This window comes from Onychomys torridus, chromosome 1 (genome assembly GCF_903995425.1).
Source record: "Onychomys torridus chromosome 1, mOncTor1.1, whole genome shotgun sequence".
Lineage (NCBI taxonomy): Eukaryota > Metazoa > Chordata > Mammalia > Rodentia > Cricetidae > Onychomys > Onychomys torridus.
Genome location: NC_050443.1, coordinates 28518556 through 28530855, shown reverse-complemented (window position 1 = coordinate 28530855; position 12300 = coordinate 28518556). Strand labels below are relative to the sequence as shown.

Genomic DNA, 12300 nt, shown 5'->3' with positions numbered 1-12300 from the left:
AGTGGAGGAGTGTTCCCTTTGCCCCACATCCTCTCCAGCATAGACTGTCATTAGTGTTTTTGATCTTAGCCATTCTGTACCTGTCTCCTTACACTGTCAGCTTCGGGAGGTTGGGAATGGCTGTTTGGGGGCCTGGCACTGGCTCACTAATCACATGTGACACTCGATGTGTGGAGGAAGAATCCAGCTGACTTCTGGCCCTAATAGAACATCTCATGGGACCTCAGCCTCCTGAGAGAGGACCTTAGGATGGAGATGTGAAAAGTCTTCCACAGGCTCCTGTGTTTGTTTAGCAAATTTATTCTTGTTTTTGCTTTTGTTTTTGGATCATGTATTTGAACACTGGGTCCCCCATCTGATGACACTGTTTTTGTAAGGCCGTGGAACCTTTGAAATGCTGTCAGGAGTGCTTCCCGAGGTATCTGGGGGCAACCCTTGAGGGTGACATTCGTTTCTGGTTCCGGTGCATGCTGTCTGGTCCCTCATCTGTCAGGATGCAGGGAGCCCCCACCACAGCTCCTGCACTACCAGCTTGGCCCTGCCTTCCCTGCCATGATGCTCCGAACCAAACCAGAAGCAGTTCTCTGCCCTTAAGTTCTGCCGGGTCCTGCCACAGCTGTGAGAGAAGTAACTGATGCAGGTGGTGTTTTTCTTTTTTCACTTTGGAGATTTGTTCGCAGCCTTCATCTCTGTGGTCCTGTCTGTAAATGACCTCAAATGTTTCCATTTTATTACTGTTTTTTCTTCAACAACTCACCCGAGGGGCTGGAGAGACAGCACAGCACAGCAGTAGAGCACTCTGCTGCTTTGGCAGAGGACCTGAGTTTAGTTCCCCACACCCAGCTGAGGCGGCTCACCACTGTCTGTAACTTCAGCTCCAGGAGCATTGGCCTCCTCTTCTGGCCTCCGTGGATGTACATACAGACACACGAAAATAAATAAATCTTTTAAAAATTCAACTCGATTTTGTATTGTATTGTAACATCATCTTACTACACAGCCCAAGCTGATGCACAGAAGTGTTTCTCCTGAATGTGTGTATATACGCTGTTCTGGATGCTGAATGTGTGTACATACACTGTTCTGGATGCCCTGGAACTGAAGTTACAGATGGGTGTAACTTGTGGAGCCACCACGAGTGCTGGGAACCGAACCCATGTCCTCTGCAGGAGCACCAGTGCTCTTAATCATTGAGCCATCTCTCCAGCCCCTTGACTTTTCTCTTTTAACTTGGCTTCCTCCTATGCTTTTATTGCTTAAAAAAAAAAAATCACTGTTTCAGTATGCTGCTTTTGTTCTGACAGACACTAAATGAGGTGATCTCCCGAACCAGCACAGCTCTAGACCAGTGGTTTTCAGCCTGTAGGTCTCCACCCCTTTTGTGGGGTCGAACAACCTTTTCACTGGGGTCACATATTAGATATTCTGTATATCAGATATTTGCATTACAATTCATAACAGCAGCAAAATTACAGTTATGAAGCAGCAACTAAATAATTTCATGGTTGGGGGGAGGGTCACCACAATACAAGGAACTGTATTGAAGGGTTGCAGCATTAGGGAGGTTGAGAATCACTGGTCCAGACTGTACCTGGTAGGGCAGAGGTTATCCCCCTAACCCTGCTTGTTGACATTGTTCTTCTCCCAAGGGCAAAGTCCTCAGGATGCAGTTCTACCGAGCCAGACCAGCTGGAGCCATTGTCTGTTGGTAAGGTGTGTCGGGGTGTGCCCACCAGCGTGTGGTGTACATGTGGGAACTGGTGCAAACTTCCACACCAGCTGTCTCAAAAGACACTGGTTTATTCTCAGCCTCCTCTTGCCTCGATGCCCGTTTTAGGGTTGAGATAGGGTTTTGCTATATAGTCCAGCTGGCCTCAAACCCACTATGTAGTTTGAGGTTAGCCACAAACTCATGGTGATCCTCCTGCCTCAGCTATGGATAGCTGGGATTATAGGCATGTGCCACCACACCCAGTTTAGTTCCTGGGGTTTTACAAGCTGCTACCACTTGTGGGGGAGGGTCTTGACAGAGTTGGAACTCTCCTGCAATCTCCTCGCCAATCCCTAAAAGCCTAAGTCTCACTTCTGTGCTGTGCTCCGAAAGCCCCACACATCTCCTTAGGTCCAGGTCTGATGAGATGCAGTTTGGTCTTGTGTATGTATGAGCCTGGTGACTTCACGTCCTTGACCCTGCAAGACTGCAAGCTGTGGGAGAGAGGGGAGACCTGGGACCCTGTGCATTGCTAGTGGTTTGAACCAAAGTGTCGGGGTAACCCAGTGATAATAGAATGCAGTAGAGACAGAGCTTGTGGCTTAAAACTGGATTCTACAGATATCAACAAATGGAGGGTTCAAAGAAGCCACTTATACTTCCCAGGCTCAGATACTCCAGCTCCTCAAACATGGGGAACCATCAGCTTTCACAGACAGCTGCAACATTTGAGTCCTACAGTGGCAGTGGGAACTCAGATGAATTTGCCTTTCTAATAAGTCCCCCAATACAGATGCTGCTGGCCTCCCAAGGCCCTCTACAAGGTCAGAGACAGTTGTTGGGGAGAGGAGACCCTCTGGCCAGCCATGCTGCCTCCAAGTCTTGAGGACAATCCAGGCATGAACTTTTGTGAGACATCACCCATGCTGAGGCTGGCTTTTCAGGGATGCAGCTGTCTTTGAGTACTAACTGTGGTCAGTTCCTCGATTCACTGAGTTTGGTCTATCCTGGATGCCCTGTCAAGGGTGAACGTCCACTTTGCTAATTGCACATGCCTTTTCACAGCTCTTTTCTCTGGTGGCTTCTCAGAACAGCCCCATCTTCCTAAAGGGGTTCAATATACAGCTGGGGTCTAAAATTTGTTTGGAAAGCTGAAGGTCTGAAATGCTGGTGAGGGGACCGCAGTGCAGCCAACATAGACCTATGAGATACTGGGTCCATGGTTCCCACCTCACTGCAAGAGACAGAAAGTAAGGGCAGGGAGGAAGTAAAGCCAGCTGCCCCCGGAGAATGGAGGGGACTGAGGAATCTTCAGAAAGGGGGAGAGTCCTTCCTTTCTGCCAGGTGACATGGACACAGCTGAAGAAATGAGGATCTTTAGATGACATCCAGGTGTCAGACCAGGACAAGCCCAAGGCTTGCCAATCGTGAGCTCAGGATCTTGCCCCCACACAGGGCCCAGCAGAGGTAAAAGGAAATGCTCTGAGATCATTCCAGAAACAAGACGGCTGGCTCCCATGATGCTTAACCTTCACTGTTGACTGTACTTAGAATCACCTAGGAGACACACCTCTAGGTGGAGCTATGAGGGGTTCCCAGAGGGTTTAACTGAGAGGGGAGGCCTACTCTGAATGTGATGGTGTTACACCATGGACTGTGGCCCCGGGCTGGATAAAAAGAAAATGAGCTGAGCAGTAAGTAGCATCTTCCCTCAGCGCTTTCTGACTGTGGCTGCAACATGAGCAGCCACCTCAAGTTCCCACTGCCCTGCCGTCCCTGCCCGGATGGACCGTGCCCTCAAATCACGGCCCAAAATAAACCCTTAAGCTGCTGGGATGGTTTGAATGAAAAGTTCCCAGTAGGCTCACGGACTTGGACACTTGGTCCGTGGTTGCTGTCTGTGGAGGTGACAGACGGCCTTCGTGGAGGAGGCAGAGCACGGAGTGGGGGCAGACTTTGAGTGCATATAGTCTTGTCTCACTTCCTGTCCTCTCTCTCTCTGTTTCCTGTGACCACCCAGCTTCCCACTCCTGCTAGCGTGTCCGATGCCAAGTCTCTCTTATCATAATGAACTCTATACTGGAACCATAAGTCAAAACAAGCCTTTTCTTGAGGTTGGAGGGATGGCTCAGTGGTTAAGAGCACTAGCTGCTCTTCCAGAGGACCTGGGTTCAATTCCCAGCATCCACATGACAGCTCACAACTGTCTGTAATTCCAGTTCCAGGGGATCTGATGTTCTCTTCTGACTCTGCAGACCCCAGACGTGGTATATTCATATACATGCATGCAAAGCACACATACACATAAAATGAAAGTAAATACATCTTTAAAAACAAATAAATAAGAAAAAAAAAACCCTTTCTTCCATAAGTTGCTTTTGGTTACGGGATTTTCTCACAGTAACAGAAATGTAACAACGTTGTTTTTGTCCAGTATTTTGTTACAGCCATGTGAAAAACAACTGATACACCCCTTTTCTCCAAAGGACGGGTCTAGACGGGTCTAGAATGCCATTTGGCATTAGGACATTTATTTCATGTCCCTTCTGTACAGGTCCCAGGGCCAGGTAGGGGGACAGGAGACAAAGGAGAGGGATCGCAATAAATAACACGGACAGACAGAGCGCCCCTCTAAACAGCTGAGGCTAAAGGAAGATAGAAGGAGCTGTAACGTGGCCATGGCATGTTGGCAAGGAGGAACAGCTGGGGAGGAGGGGAGGCCGGGCCCCCAGGACCTCACTATCTCCTGCCCTCACCCTTCCTGCCCTCAGCCTACCACTTTGAAGAGGAAGGGAGCCCACAGCCAGTGAGGGCCAGCGAGGGTCCTGAGGGGGTAAGCCACAGGGCCAGCCCCCAGGTTCATCACTTGACTCGGATTTCGGCGTACTCAGCCAGCTCCTCCGTCAGGGTGTAGCTGTCCTTGGTGGGTTGTTTTCCCAGGTCTGAGTGGGAATAACTGAGGTCCAGCTCTGGGGGTTCCCCCCGAAGACCCAGCAACCTCCTCTCAGATCCCAGGCGCCTCTTGCTCTATGGAGGGGAGATGACCATCAGCAGGGTTCTCTCTGACATTTCCCCATGCCAAGACTGGGGTGCTGGCACCGCTTTCCTCAGGGAGCTCCACAGTCACAGAGTCCCATTCAGGATGGGGGGGGGGCAGGCTTTGCAAGTGCTGATGCCCACTAACAACACATTTTTTCATTGCTAACCTTGACATTTGCCTAGGAATTCCAGGCTCCGGCAAGCCCTCCGACAAAGTAACCTTAGGGTGCAGGCTTTAACCCAGAACACCTCTCTAGAAGAAATCTTGGTTGGACTGCCCTTTTGGAAGGCCTACAAGTGCCTGTTTCAGTAAACCTTACTCTCTTTGGATCTGGCGCAGGGTCTCCCTCCTCAGTTGAGGAAATCCTGGGGGTGTGACTATCCATTTCCCCATCTCTCTATTCCTGTTTCCCACCCCACCAGCATTTGGACACACAATAGCACAGTGGCCACAGACAGAAAAAACGGATCAGCAAAGGAACAGACTAGACAAGGCCGGGGCTGCTGAACGAGGCTGGGATTAACCAAAGAGTGCCACAGACGCCTGACTGGAACACACACACATGCACACCAACCCCGAGGCCCAGCTAGGGCCCGGAGGCTGGCACACTGAGGCCCCCGGAACCTACCTCCTGGGGCTCTCAGTGACCTTCCCGGGTAGAGACCTCTCTGGACTATATTGAAGAAGGAAATGCAGTCACAGGCACAGGCGGGGAGGGCGGGGCTGCCCAGGCCCCACCCCCCAGCCCCCAGGAACAGCCTCAGCAAGGAGTCTCCTCCCCAAACCCCATCTCCAATCCAGCCCTCCAAACACCCGCCCATGAGGCTAGCCTCCCTTCTGCCCTGGCTTCACAGGCCTCCTCCACCCCACCTCCACTCTCAGCAACCTTGATGTGACATTCCCTAGCTAACCAGGAGCCGCGGGGGTGTGGCCCTCACCTCATACTTATCAGGTGCCCCGGAGATTCGGAATTCGGGGCTGTACAGGACGTGTGGGTTGTCTCCCGCTGAGAAACTGGGGCTGTTTGTGACGTTCTTTCTGCAGGGAGGCATGGCACACCAGTTTTATTGGGTCACCCTCTCCTCACACCAGAGTGGCTCCCTCCCTTCCCTGCTTCCAGGGTTCCTGTGCTTGCTGACAGGTGGAGAGCTTCAAGCAGCTGCAGCATGGAACATGGACAAACGTGTCCCCAGGGAGACTTTCTGTCCTTCCTGCCCGTACAGAACTACCCAGGTTTGCTCACCCCAGCCTCCCACAGGTTCTCATCACCCCGCTTCAAGACTCCACGTTTCCGGATCAGCGTGAAGGGTACTCACTTTCTGCGTGTCTGGGTGATGTAGCACACAATGGCTATCAGGATGGCAAAAGCAACCACGGCGCCTACAGGCCCAATTTTGGCCCACATCAGTCGGTCTAAGGGCAGAAGGGGCAGGAACCCTCAGGGCTATTGTTAGGCCTGAGGATGTCTGGGTTCGCAGGACTCCAGGGTCAGAGCCCAAATTTTTAGGCAGCCTCTGATCACCAATTACAAAGTGAGCTTTTTTAGTATTGGAGTTTGAACTCTATGACCTCCTAAGCAAATGACTGATCCCTAGGCCCCAGCCCCTCACTGGGGGGTTCTAGGCAGGGGCTCTACCACTGAGCCACACCCCAGCCCCTCACTAGGGGATTCTAGGCAGGGGCTCTACCACTGAGCCACACCCCAGCCCCTCACTAGGGGATTCTAGGCAGGGCTCCACCACTGAGCCACACCCCAGCCCCTCACTGGGGGATTCTAGGCAAGCACTGTACCACTGAGCCACGCCCCAGCCCCTCACTGGGGGGTTCTAGGCAGGGGCTCTACCACTGAGCCACACCCCAGCCCCTCACTGGGGGATTCTAGGCAGGGGCTCTACCACTGAGCCACACCCCAGCCCCTCACTGGGGGATTCTAGGCAGGGGCTCTACCACTGAGCCACACCCCAGCCCCTCACTGGGGGATTCCACTTATAGTCTTAGTAAGTGGCTTAGAACTCATAATTCTTCGACTCGGCCTACCAGTAGCTGGGATGACAAGTCTGGATAATGTCTTTTGCTATTTATCAGTCTACATAGCTGGCCCATGCTCAGCGACTTGATCATCAGCAGGAATAGGGGTTGAGCAGATCCAAGAGCCCTCCCCCACCTTCCTTTGGCTCCCACCCCCAGATCATCACTCACGTGCTCCCTGGAAGGGCAGCTCTAGGCTCTGGGTGCCGTAGAGGTTCCTGGAAGTACAGATGACCCGGGGTGGGGCCTGGGCCTGCCCCCGTAGTGTGAGGATGCTGGTGAGCAGGAGGCCACTGCGTTCTGAGTACACGAACTCCCTCTCTGTCTCATTCACAGTCACGTTGCGGGAAGGCAGCTCAAAGGCCACAGAAGGTTCTGGGTTGGATTTCACCACACACAGGCACTGCACTGTGTCTCTGGCTGCAGCACAGTGTGACTCCAGAAGGATTATGGGGGCAACTGAAAGATTAAAATCAAGACTAGGGTGAGACTGGGCCTCCAGGACTCCTTGGTAGGGGCAAGGTCAGGGTGTCCAGAGGTGGGTGAGCTAGCTCTGTGTAGGTCCTGGCCTAGAAACATGGAACTCCCAACCACTTAGTAACCCTGCCCACTGCATGTTGTCCCTTCAGACTGGTCACAACCCAGCAGCAACGTGGGACTTCACAGCCCCTGGAAAGTGGTAGGTCATCCCCAAGCACAGAAATACACTAGCCTGCACTGGGTATGATAGTGCATGCCTGCCTTTAATCCCAATACTGCTGAGGCAAAGGCAGATGGGTCTCTGTGAGTTCGAGGCCAGCCTGGTCTACTTGGAGCTCCAGGCCAACCAGAGCTACATAGTGAGACTGTCTCAGACAAACAAATTCACCAGCCTAAACCAACATCCTCACACTCATACACACCCTCAGGCCTCCTGTGCTCAGTGACAGTCATGGGGAGATTCAAGAGAGAAAGAGACTTGAGTTTGAAATGACAGGCACCTCAGAAGGACACTCATTTCTCACTCTGCACAAGATGCGGGCATCATAGTGCTCTCTCACACACACAAGTTCTCCTAGTAGATACCTTACATGGACCACCATGACATCCAAGGATTCTTTCTTTGGATCTTGACCCAAAGAGCATACCAGCCCAGGTGGTTGAGATGCTCCTTGTAAGACTCTCCTGCCTCTGCCACTGAGGTGACTCCAGCCTTGCTATGACAAGACAACTATACTCTCCCATCTGCACCGTCTCTAACTTTGGCCATGGACTCTCATTGTGGTTGGGGTGATGTTTTCCAAAAGGGACCTATGGGCTTTGGCCATTTGAGTATCCAAGCTATAGCCTCCTTTGGCAGTTTCCTTCCCTCTTCCCTGGCCCTGATGATGCCCCCCAACTGGCTTCCTCACCTGGAACACCCTGGAATTCCGATCCCCTTCACTCCCATCAACATCCCCCTCCACCCAAGGTCACTTGGCTGAGCCTTGCTTCCACAGCTTTGATTACACATGGAGTCTAGGATGGGTTTTCCCTTTTATTTTTCCAGGATAGAAGTTATATTACAACGTTGAATGATGCTTTTGGTTTGTTTGTCTTTGTTTTTGTTTTTTTTTTTTTTTTGAGACAGAGCCTTGTTATGTAACTCTGAATAGCCTGGAACTCTCTGTGGTTTTCTGTCTCCCAAGTGCTGGGATTTCCAGACTTGAGTCATCATGTCCAGCTAAATTATTTAATGCGTGTGTATGTATGTGTGTGTGTGTGTGTGTGTGTGTGTGTGTGTGAGAGAGAGAGAGAGAGAGAGACAGAGACAGAGAGACAGAGAGACAGAGAGACAGAGACAGACAGACAGAGAGACAGAGAGTTGCACATATATATATGCAATTGTACATTTATGGATGCATGCATATGTGGACGCCAGAAACATTGGGTGTCTTTCTCTATCACCTTCCACTTACTTTTTGAGACAGGGTCTCTCACTAATAATAGAGCTGGCCAGCCGATCCTTGGAATCCTCCTGTCTCTGCTCCCAGTACTAGGATTACAGGTGTCTGCCATCCCACACAACCCATGGCTTTCCTTGTCCTTTTTTCTTCTAACATGGGGGCATGTGGTTTGAACTTGGTCCCCTGTGCTTGTACAGGAAGCACATAACACACTGAGCCACTTCCCCAGCCCCTAAAGTATGCTTTTAAAACTGTTCATTTATCATCAACTACCTGGCACCTCTCTGCTGGCTCTAGACCAAGTGTTGGTGCTGAGTGAATTCTGACCCAAACCTTTGGCACAGGCCAAAGACCATCAGCTCACTGACTACCCACCTCCAAGCCCCGATGTTCTTATTTATATCTTAAATCAATTCATTTCTATTAATTTATAAGTTGCCATGTGGCTTGTGGCTTACCTGTATCTGAACATCTTCTCATGGCAGTGGCTGGCAGCATCTCTCTGCCCCAGCCTTCCTGTTCCCAGAATTCTCCTCTCTCCTTGTCCCACCTGTGCTTCCTGCCTGGCTACTGGCCAATCAGTGTTTTATTTATTAACCAATCAGAGCAACACATTTAACATACAGAACATCACACAGCACTTCCCCTTTTCTTTTTTTTTTTTCAAAAAGGAAGGTTTTAACTTTCACATAGTAAAATTACAGATAACAAAACAATTATCAAGCCAGAATTACAGTTATAATATTTAGTCTATTTATAATATTTAGTCTATTTGTATTTGGCAAAATTAAAGAAGATATCCTATCTATCCTATATTTGTGAGTCTAAGGTTTCATATCTAACTTATCTCCTACCATAACTAAGGAAATTATAACTATATAGTCTTCAACTACCCCAAAGATCTCAGAAGGATATACTATTACCTGAGAAATGGGAGAAGGATGCAAGCAACTTTTGGGAGTCTTGCAACAGTAGACAGAGACAGCTGGCAGCCTGGACAGTCATCCAAAGTTCTTTTGTAAAGTTGGGGCATCCGTCTTTAGCCCACAGGTCTGGAGTCTCTCAGTCACTTTTCTCTGTGTCCTGTAGAATGTCTGGCAGTTGCCCCTGTGAAACAGGAACCTGAAGAACCATTTTGCCAAGCAAAGTTCAGTGGTCACCTTCCTATGGTCCTGCATGTCCAGTCAATCAAGCAGTCCAGGAAAAAGCAGTTTCTTGCCCAAAGGGCTATTTTTGCCAAGAAGAAGATAAATCCATACAGAGTGTTTTTGATGCCCATTCTCCTCTCTGAAGTAAATCAGTGCTGCCAGGAGCAGACATGTCTCATTGTCCAGAAAGTCTAAATTTTTAAAACATTTTAAATGCCATATTCTGTAGGTCTTTGAAGTGTTTGAAGATTACTTATCTATCTGAAATATATCTTTGTATACCTAGAAGAATTAACTAACATGGCTACAAGTATGATTATCATAGATGACTAATTATTAATCTACTTCTTAATTATCCATTACAATTTTAAATGAGTTACATAAACATAATACCTCAAACAAGAGTAGATATATATATATATAGTATAACAAAATTAACTTTAAATTTGTATCAATAAACTAAAATCTATAGCAATGTAAACATTTTAAACAAGTTGTTATTCTTTAAAAGTAAGTTCATTAATCTACCTTTTCATCCTATCATATATAAACTATCCCCTTTTCTTTTTTAGAAAGAGATTGCATTTATAATCAACCTGTTTTAAATAAAAATATTAGTTTTTGTCTGTCCCCATACCAGAGGATTCTTTTTGGGACACAAGAATCTCTTAACCTTTTTTTTTTTTTTTTTTTTTAATGTGCCAGTAACGGTGATGGGCAGAAAGTCACAGGAGCAGATAAATCTGCACCAGAGAGGAGTGATTGCAGCTGGAGCCTCAATGCCTCCGTCTCTAAGTTAAAACTGATAGGCCCAGGGTACACTCTGCTCCAAGTAGTGGTGAGCAATCAACCCAGGCCAGAGGAAAAGAGAACACCAAATCTGAACTAAAAAAAAGAAGATCTAGAAGATTTCTGAAAGACTGGTGACAAGTGCCCACTACAGATGCTAGAGTGCTGGCACCTAACTGTGTGTGTACTCAGTATCTTTTCGGCTTCTCAGAAGTTTCAGAAGAACTGCACAACCCTTTGGCATGATTCAAACAATGGAGAGTTTTGGGGTAGCTGGCTTTGACATCCCAACTCTGCCATCTACTGGCTGAGAGTGGCCAGTTAGCCTTTAAGATGGGTTAGTAAAGGTGGGAGGACTTTGGGGTTTGGGTTTTTTGAGTCACAGTCCTGGGTGGTAGTGTTAATGCTCAACACTGTGGAAGTACCTGGGAAGGGAGTCTCAGTGAGGGGCTGCGAGAGATTTTGATTGAGTTCATTAAAAAAGGAAGACCCACTCTGAAAGTGAACAACATCGGTTCATGGGTCATCTGTCCCCTGACACACACTGAATGAAAAGGAGAGAGAGAACTGAGCTTGGCATTAACTGAATTTGGCTGTGGATGTGATGTGACCAGCTCCTTCAAGTCCCTGTTAACAGCAATGATGGGCTGTAGCCTGGAAACATGGAGAGTATTGTATCAACAACAAAGAAAATTAAGATGCCCAGGCTGGCCTCAGGCTCCCTAGCTAGTCAGGGTTTAACTTCTGATTCTTCTGCCTCTGCCTCCTGACTGCTGGAATTTGGGGGTGGGGGAGTGCCAATGTGCCGGGCTTATGCAACACTGTAAATACAACCCAGGGCGAGTGAGCCAATTCCATCTCCAAAGCCAGCTTGGTATATTTGGGAATGTGGGCACAGCTTCTCTCACTGTTTCCTGCTGGAGGGGGTCACTGTATCTTATGGGGACACAAAGAAGATTTTAGGATTATGGAGTAGTCATGAGGGTGTATTGTCTGAGCCAGTTTCCATTAAACCATTCTGGATGTCGGATCATCTGGGCCATGGTGTCATCGGAGACCTTTCAGGGGGTCTTGGCTGGTCAAACCTGATGTATCTTAATCTAGAACAACTCCATAGACTCCAGCTTTCTGTGGAAACAAAAACAGAGCCTCCTTTCCTAAGCAACATATCCTTACATCCAAATTTTGAAGTCAAGGTACCTTTAAAATATACATATTGGCTTAACTCAACAGCTTTTACAATCAAATATTTTTCTGTAGTTAAGAATCCCAAAGCCAGTTGCCAGGCAGTGGTGGCGAAGGCCTTTAACCCCAGCACTCGGGAGGCAGAAGCAGGGGGATCTCTGTGAGTTCGAGGCCAGCCTGGTCTACCAAGCAAGATCCAGGAAAGGCACAAAGCTACACAGAGAAACCCTGTTTCGAAAAACAAACAAACAAACAAACAAACAAACAAACAAACAAGAATCCCAAAGACTGACCAGGCTGCCAGTTGTCTCTGTCTACTCTAGCAAGACTCCCAAAAGTTGCTTGTGTCCATCTCCCGGTTCTCAGGTAATATTATATCCTTCTGAGGTCTTTGATGTAGTTGAAGATTAGATAGTTACAATTTTCCTTAGTTATAATAAAAGATAAGTTAGATATGAAACCTTAGACTCACAA

The 12300-nt window shown here is 48.5% G+C and overlaps 1 protein-coding gene across 1 annotated transcript; it reads right to left on the bottom strand.

The window, feature by feature from the left end:
* Positions 1-4215: 4215 nt before the first annotated feature.
* Positions 4216-7712, bottom strand: Mag (myelin associated glycoprotein). Its single transcript, XM_036202091.1, has 5 exons — positions 7682-7712; positions 6951-7286; positions 6068-6164; positions 5690-5789; positions 4216-4738 (listed from the first exon to the last, which is right to left on the bottom strand). The coding sequence occupies exons 1-5, from the start codon at positions 7710-7712 to the stop codon at positions 4574-4576; spliced, it is 729 nt and encodes a 242-aa protein (XP_036057984.1). The 3' UTR covers positions 4216-4573.
* Positions 7713-12300: the final 4588 nt, after the last annotated feature.